The sequence below is a fragment of the Acanthisitta chloris genome, unplaced genomic scaffold (genome assembly GCF_000695815.1).
Source record: "Acanthisitta chloris isolate BGI_N310 unplaced genomic scaffold, ASM69581v1 scaffold18590, whole genome shotgun sequence".
In the NCBI taxonomy this organism is placed as follows: Eukaryota; Metazoa; Chordata; class Aves; order Passeriformes; family Acanthisittidae; genus Acanthisitta; species Acanthisitta chloris.
Window position 1 is genome coordinate 19,208 of NW_008651332.1, and position 8,567 is coordinate 27,774.

Genomic DNA, 8,567 nt, shown 5'->3' on the forward strand with positions numbered 1-8,567 from the left:
AGTATTTTTACCTGGATGCTTTCATCTGTCTGCATTACAAGTTTAGCGTGCTTAGCCATGCTGTTATATGACTCCTAAGTATGTAAATTGTAATATTTTTTTAAGGTTTTTTGTTACATTCAGTTCCATAAGCATACTATGTTTATTAAAGCTCTCCTTGGATTTTCCAAATTTCCTGTCCACTTTGCTCAAACTTCATCCAAATTGCCCATCTAATTTAAGATTTTATATTGGCTAGTCCATAATGGACAACATAAATTATTTCCTGGTTTTATGAGGTAAGCCTACTGATTTTGATCCTTGTGTTTTATATTACACTGTCTCATTGCCAAGTCTCAAGCAATAACTTCCTTCCTATTTCCTAGTTGTTCTCTCCTTCATTTCTTACACTATATTTTAGGGTAGATTATCTGAAATTAGTGTTGCATCTCACAGAATTGTGTGTCATCTAATTTCTAACTCAAACACGTCTTAAACAATTAGCACAAGAAATAATCTTTGTTCTTCCCCCAGCTTGTGATGATGAATGCACAGGACTCCTTCTCAATGACCTGGATCGGCTAAACCAGATGATCCTGAGTGTTAACCTTAGTGGTCCACTGCCTGCTCCATATAAAATGTTACATGGTTTTGAGAACATGACACAGGAATTAAAGGTGTGTTCAGAGTATTCACATACATAACTATCAGGACATCAGTACAACTGTACTTGAATGTGTTAAAACATACAACCATGAGTAGGTTCAGGGAAGAAGAAAAATTTGACATTTAATTACTTCAGACTGGATTTAGTTGATAAATAGGTATTACAGTAGTTTATTTTTACTTACTTTTATAAATAAATCTTGTAGCAGTAATTTCTGTACATATGTGCAAGGAATTATACTGCAGGCACAGAAAAAGTGATGTCGCATACAAATAAAATGGTGTCCATGCTGGGAGTCCATAAAGTGGTTGTGTATTTTATATACTGTATGTTCCCTGCCATATTTACAAGTTCTCCATTAAACTATGTAAAGTTGTTGAGATTCCTGATAAAAATCTGTTGGCTGGATGTGACACAAGAATCATAGATGAAAGGGAATGCATACCGTAATGAAAAGGAAATGTTTAATGCTTCTTCTCTACAATATTTGGAAGCACTGGCATCCATTAAATACAGATTTTTCACTCTCCCATCTCTTCCCCAACAGCATTTGCTTTCACCTCAGCGAGCACCAGAGAGATTTCTTCAGCTAGCACAAGAAAATCTGGATACCCTGGTGACAGAAATGGATGAACTACTGACAAGAGTAAGGCTGTGATCACATTGGGGTCTATGGGTTTGGTTAAGGCTGCATAATGACAGAAATCTTCTGAATATGAATTAAACATGAATGAATAGATGAATTATAAGATACTTCTCAGTCTCAGCTGCTCAGAAATGGCAGCAAGTCCTCTAACAACCTCATTTTGTGGGCCAATACATTGAGATATATTTTCTGCAAAACTTCATAGTAATGTAAGAAAGCTTTATCATGCCCATACAGAGCACCCAAGAATGAGCTTATCGGGAAAAGCTGACACTAAAGAGATGTGTGAATTTTGTTAAATATATGTATCCTAGATTTCATTTATGAGGGTACTTAGAGTTTTCTGGATTTCAATCAGTATGCTATGTGGTCTTTTTATTACGAAAGTTTTATTTCATTATAGACCTTATTTTGGTCAGTAAAAAACAGTATCTAAGAAAATAATATAAATTGTGCCACCTAGTGGATAAAAAAAATAGGGAAGTGGACCAGCCACAAGACAACTACAGCTGTCCAAAGTACATCGATGTGAAGGACTATGAGAAATCATGTTTGTGAGTAGAAAGAGGCAAATACGTACTGTACGGATGAATATACACCTCTGAGAATTACATAAACTCCATGCAGTTTTTGCATCTTTAAATTGTACATGGCTTACAGAACTAAAATTCTCAGAGAAACTGATTTCTTTGTGTAGATTTTCGTCAATTTTGAAATGGATAGTAGGTAAGAAAGCATCTGTAGTGTGTTTGCATATGTAGGCCTGTATGTGTGTGTCTGTACACCCACGCACACATGCATATACAAGTATCTATCTAAACATACTCATTGTGAGTATAAAGAAAGCTTGTTTTTCCACTTCTGTTTGATCTTATATTTTTCTGCCAGAAATAACTGTTTTAAGTCTAGCTGTATTTTTAACTCATGACAGCCCTACAAGCAGGGAAGATTATATTTCTTCTTTTACTATTTCTCAGTCTTAGGCCATGAAAATTTTTTTACTCTTGTATAGTTGTTCTTTTTAGTATCCTTTTCCAATTTCCCCCATAGAGATGACCTAAAATAAAGTTACAAATTCTGAACTTCTGTAGATACTGTTGGAGGGAAAAATATCAAAGGTGTGATCTTAGGAGAGTTATTGTGGTGGCCATCACATGCTTGCATTCCCAGACCTAGCACCAGAAGCAAACCTGAGACTCTTCAGTTCCTTTCAGTTCACTGCATTTCATCACAACCCTCACTTCCCTTCTAATTAGGTACCTGCAGAGTCTTCAAGAAAGACAAGGATTAGAACTCGATTGAAATGCTTCTTTCATCTTTGTAAACTTTTGCATTTCTCCCATACCACTGAATTTCTCAAACTCAAAAACTTACGGAAGTAGTAGCAGAGGCAACTTAGTTTGCGATAGAGGGAAGCATTTGGAGGGAGAGCCAAGAACTTCCATCTGTACAGCGAGGTCTGTGTTTCCTCCTCATTCTGTGGTCTCCAGCTCACTAGCTGAAGAAATTCTGTAGGGCTCCCCTCCAGATGACATCCAGAGGAGTCTCCTATGGCTTTATTGAGAAGATGTGTGCATACTTGCTAATACTTACTGATAGTTTAAGTAGCTAAGTGGCTACTCCAGACTGGGACAAGGCCTTCCATGGAACCTCCATCACTACATATAGGCTATGAACTTCACTAAAGCATGTTCACCGATTGCAGATACTTCCTGGACTGGATTTCCATGGTAGGGACCTCCTTTATTCCAAGAAGTCTTATTTGGGTCCAGACTTCTTGAAGATTCATTCAAAACCCTTGCTCTAGGTTCAGTCTGCCTGACCCTTATCGCTCCCCTGGAAGGTTTGTTGTGCCTGTTTAAACTTCTAGATGATGCTGGAAAACGACCTTATAGAAAAGGTGAGCTATAGTAAACTGTATATGTAAAAAATTAGTAGGACCTTATTAACAAATGAAAACATTTAATTTACCATGGATTGGCTAGGAGCAGTGTGAAGGATGTTTGGCTAGGAACAGTGTGAAGGATATTGAATTTGGTTTATGGAGTTAAACCTAGACCAGATAATGAAGCCAAAGATTATTTTTCAGCAAAGCAAATTATGTTAACATGCAAAAAGCCTTCTGTGGACCTGAATAGGATTTAAGTACTAAAGAGAACTGTCATGGAGGGGAAATGAAAACTGTTCGATGACAGATTAATTTGCACAAAAATGTAGTACATGCTATTCAGTCATAAATAGAGAGGTTAAAGTGGCCAATTTGAATTAACATGAATGTGGAAAAAGTAATCAAAACTAAGAAAGTTATATGTAAGTTATAAAGCACCATTTGTAGCAAAGGACTTAGAAATGTTATAGGATAAAATAAAATTGAATGTGAATATTCCAAGCAAATAAAACCCAAAGAATAAAAGGCTGCTTGTGGTGAATTTGACAATAAATAATAAGATACTCTCAATTACATGAAGAATTAAATTATATCAGAAATGCCAAGCTGAGTTAGAGCAGTGATCCATCAGACCATTTTGAATTTTTGCCTTTTTCCTGTCCCAATTGCTCTTACAGTTCACTGTGACAATATTTAGCTCTATATCCAGGCAGGTAAAAGGGGTTTGTAAATCTTAGAGTAAGTAATTAATAGTATGATTAAAGCTGTATAAGTGTGAAAAGACATGTTCTTCTACCGATAAAGGTATGAAATAGAACCAGCTCTCCTCAGTCTGTAAGGGGTTTTAATTCTTCTTGTATAATTCTATTTTCCTGAGCCATTTTCATATAAACTACTTTCAGTGTAACTACTCTGAAGTAGCCCAAAAACTTTAAGTGGTATGATAATGCCAGGTATTTCATTTTGGGAAACCAGCTGTCCTGATGTATCTTGAGGGCTTCTATCTAGAAGCTAATCAGGCAAAAGTTTAAGTGCTACTATTTCTCTTTGACTATTATTGAAAAGTGTGTGGGGTTTTTGTAACTGAGAAACAGTTTGTGCAGTGCAAGTCAGGGAAAACCTAAGCTCATTTTGAATTATTGACCTTCTATCCATTTCACAGAGACTGGAAAGACTGTAATGCCCTACTTCAAGATATTTTTGGGGAATACAATCCCCGAAGAAAAAAACTTTGGTTGTTAGTTTTTTTCTTTACAGAACAGTTCGACAAGCTTTGATGCTTGAAGTGCTCAGCTTCTTTGTAATAAAAATGGGTCCATTTTGTAAATGGGAACCTTGAGAGCTAAGCAGAATGTCTTCAGATGATTCCTTTCCTCAGTACAGTTTTCAGGTCTGCAGCAGATGTCTGTCTTCCTGCTGCTGCTGGTGTGATTCAGTACAATTATAAAACCTTTAGTTACATACATAAAGCTAAAATTTTACTGAGCACCCCAATATATTATAAACAAAGAAATTCAAGCACCAGAGCTGGAAAAAAACTATTCTTTTTTTACCTCTCTCTTTCTTCATTTAATTAATGTATTGATTTAAAATTCTTCTTGTTTGTTGGCACGAACTGTCTCTTTGAGAACACCTCCAGGGAAGAAGCAAAGAGGTCATGATACCTGCTGCACTTTGTCAATCGGAAAGTACACGATTGTGAAACTATGAAAAGTATTCCCTGAAGAATCTATTAAAAGGCTCCAAACAACATTTCTTTAAGCAAATTCAGTGGATAATTTCATGCTGTCTCCCTTTGTGTTCTGTTGCACACATCTAGGGTTTCTAAGAACCTAAAATAAAGCCTTCCAATTTCCATTTAAAGGAAAAGGTAATAAAATTTAATTGTGTACTTGAACAGAGCATGTCATTTCCTATGCATCTGATCAATAATTCATTGATTGCCTCTGGCCTGAGGAAAGTTTTATACATAGATTCAGCCAGTAGGAATATCACATAGTGCAGCCTTGTCCTGTTCATTAATTATATTTTTTCCTGAATTTGGATCACTAGGCTACTAAGGTGACAGCAGATGGTGAGCAGACCAGGCAGGATGCTGAGAGGACTAATGACAGAGCGAAGTCTCTTGGACAGTTCGTCAAAGGCATTCTCCAAGCTGCTGAAGGTATTGGAAAAAAAGAATATGCCAGTTGTTTCTCAAGAAAACTGGAGTATGGTGGGAGAGAGGGTTTGAGAGACAGCGAGGAAGATTTTATTCACTGAGAAATGTCATATGCTTTAAATGTTGAGTGAATAAAATGTGGTAAACTATCTTCAGATTTTTTTTGAATCTGTGCAGTTTATTTAAGCAGCTAGTGTATTCATAATTGTGAACAAAGACTAGCATAATACTGAATATCTTCCTTCAGGATTTTTGTGGTTATTTGAAAAGCTATTATGGCGAAGTAACTTAAAGGGCTTAGCTTTTGTTTATTTTCAAAGCAGATAAGAATGTGTATTGGTAGAAAGTTTGATATAATTTTAGCACTTGGCACACTAACACTTCATCTTAATTCCCCAGCATTGCTTCGAAAAGTCATTACTACTTGCCATTAATGAACATCTGCTGCTTGGAATTTTCAAGTGATTCCTAACCCTACCTAAGCAGTGGCATGGAGCCAAGCCATCTCTCTCTCTTCCACAGACTGATTCACAGCCCTTACACTGCAGTAAAGGCTGATGAGAAAAAGTATTTAGATGTTTTTGAGAAGTAAGACCTATATATTGCATGAAGCTATTAAATAAGATAATGGCTGAAAGTATGAAAACGATTGGCAGTTATAGGCAGGTTTTTTTCCCTGAAAAATACAGATCTGTTCTTTCCTCCTCAAAATTTTCACTGCAGTATAGCTTTCAGTGGCTATGCGTCTGAAGGCCCATTTTGTAGAAAGGACTTTTGTCGGAGTGCTAGAAAATATATTTTATATTGCCATTCATGTAATACATCTCTGTACATGCCCTGGGGCTGAACTGAACAGCAATTTAGAGTATCTTTAGGACTTGTAACTTTGACATGAAATAAATGTGGAAAAGGCAATAAGAACAAGTGTGTAAGTTTTCAAGATTTTTTTTTTTTTTACAGCAAAAGACCAGGTTCCTCATATTTCAAGATCAATTTGGGATCACATGAGCAAAACCAATCCTTTTGCTCCACAATGTTTATGCCCAGAGTTTGTAACCCAAACAAAAATTTCCTCAAGCAGGTTTAGCAGTAGGAAACGCAGAGTTAGACAACATTGAAGGGGTGAAATAAATTTATGCAGTACGTTAGAATTGAACAAAGATTTTTAAGTCTATGTGTTTGCCTAGTGGCCAAGTTAACGTTTTAAGACTACATGAAATAAACGAGTACAGGACTGAAAGATACCTTCTGGGTTAAGGCACCCACTCCCCTGCTATCATAAACATTCTAACCCTCATCTTCAAAGCAGTTTCCACAAATGCACACAATCTCAATAGGAGGCAGTTTCAGTACTCTTCATAATTACAATCCTTCACATTTCTAGCTAAAAATATTCATATTTAGTTTATCATCATGTGTTCTTTTGCAAACCTCGTCCTTTAGTTCAGATAAGTTTAATTTTTCCTCTCCCTAGTAATTCTCCTTGCCCCACCACCAATTATGTTTGTAGAGAAGAATCATGTACCTCTTTGGTCCCTTTTTTCTAAACTAAAGCACCCAAAATAATATTCTCCCAAATCTCCTACTCACCTTCATGGAATTTTCCTTCCTCTGTTCAAAATTATGTCCACGTTTCCTGACTACAGGTAAAAAGGTTTCTTCAATGTTTTGCTCTTGAATAGTAGTAAAGAGACATATTCCTATGTCAGGTCTCCTAATAACATCCTAATTATTTTTTTTAACAGCTGGGTGCCATTGGAGATTCATATCACAACTATGTTCTTCTCACTCCTACCTTTTATCTAACTGACAAAAAACTCCTTATAACAAGTGAGAAGTTCGTAGTGATTTGTTACAATGACCATACTCTAACCACAGATCCATTTCTACTGAACCAATTGCTGACTTACTGAACTTCTTAGTACCTGTAACTTGTTTTCCAATTTAAATATGAAATTTCCCTGCTTTGCACTTCCTTGTGTTTGTCTATGTCAGTGCCCCTAAATCTTTTACCACTCTGATAGCTTGATACATACCAAGAAAAGTATACAAAAGAAAAGTTTGCTAGGAGAAGAATAGAGGACAAGGATAAAACTAGGTATAAATTTTCCTGAAGAAAAGCTTAGATAATAGATCCATTTTCACTTTTAAGCTAAGTATTCAGAGAAGTTGAATCATTATTTATTCAATAATTAAAATAGTTAATATATGTCCATTCCTGGCCTGAAGTAACTTAGTAATGGTACATAATAGAGTACACAGAAGCCATCCATTGTCTATTTGAGCAAAGTGTAGCCTTTTTCCAGCCCTCACTAGCCTACACATAATCATACATGATTAAAGATACAAATCTCAGATCTCCCCTGCTAAACAAAGACATCATTAGATTAGAATTTTCTTAATTTGCTCTAAATCTATGCAATGTGTAGATGAAATATTCATTTATTTGAAGTTTGGAAGACCAATTTTAATTTCTTTAATTAAAGATATAATTTAAATACTCAGAAGTACCCTGTGACCAGAAACAGTGCCGTTTTGGAGAAGTTAGTTACTTGGGATCTCTGTTCCTACAGAAAGGAAATTGAAAGGGAACTGATTGCCATAAATGACCTAGTTGCTTCTGTAACTCTATGTTCTTGTGTGTTGTGGTGTGCTATGGCAGACAGATTTCAGTCAGTCCTTGAATAATGATGCTATGTCTACAGCTTTATCAGTCAGGCATAATTCAGCTGTTCTAAACACATAATACATTTGCAGTATACCTTCACATATTCCAACCTTCTTCATACCCTTCTTTTCCATTTCTGCCTATCTGCTTCTAAACACGAGTGGGTTTAGACATCTGTGGGTGTCTTTCACTTCTCTCTCCTTCATTTTATGAAATTTCATAATTGTTTATTCTTCCTAGCACTGTTAAGTCTGAATGCTAAAAATGACGTATTTTGAAGTTCTCCAAAAGTAATTTAAATCCAATTTTCATTGCTTATACTGCCTGCTCCTTAATTCTATGAGCAATATACCGTCATATTTTCTGCTCTTTATAAGTTTCAGTGTGAATTCTTTCTTTCAGGAGAGGATGAGGGGACCAATGTATTTCTTACATTGAATATAAATACTTCTTCACTTTAATTATTGTGTTTAAAAGTGAGCTGTAATAAAAGGTTTGATGAAACATATATCACTTTGTCATTTGTTACTGGTTATTGGATTAACCATCCTTTATATT

General features: G+C 35.7%; 1 protein-coding gene across 1 annotated transcript in view; it reads left to right on the top strand.

Moving 5' to 3' along the window:
• LAMA2 (laminin, alpha 2) overlaps positions 1-8,567 on the top strand; it is a gene marked incomplete at its 5' end in the record, with an annotated part of 106,567 nt that overhangs the window by 17,066 nt on the left and 80,934 nt on the right. The window contains 3 exons of the mRNA XM_009072898.1: positions 514-656; positions 1,194-1,292; positions 5,233-5,344. Of these exons, the coding sequence (XP_009071146.1) occupies positions 514-656; positions 1,194-1,292; positions 5,233-5,344 (354 nt within the window). The remainder of the gene's footprint in view (positions 1-513; positions 657-1,193; positions 1,293-5,232; positions 5,345-8,567) is intronic.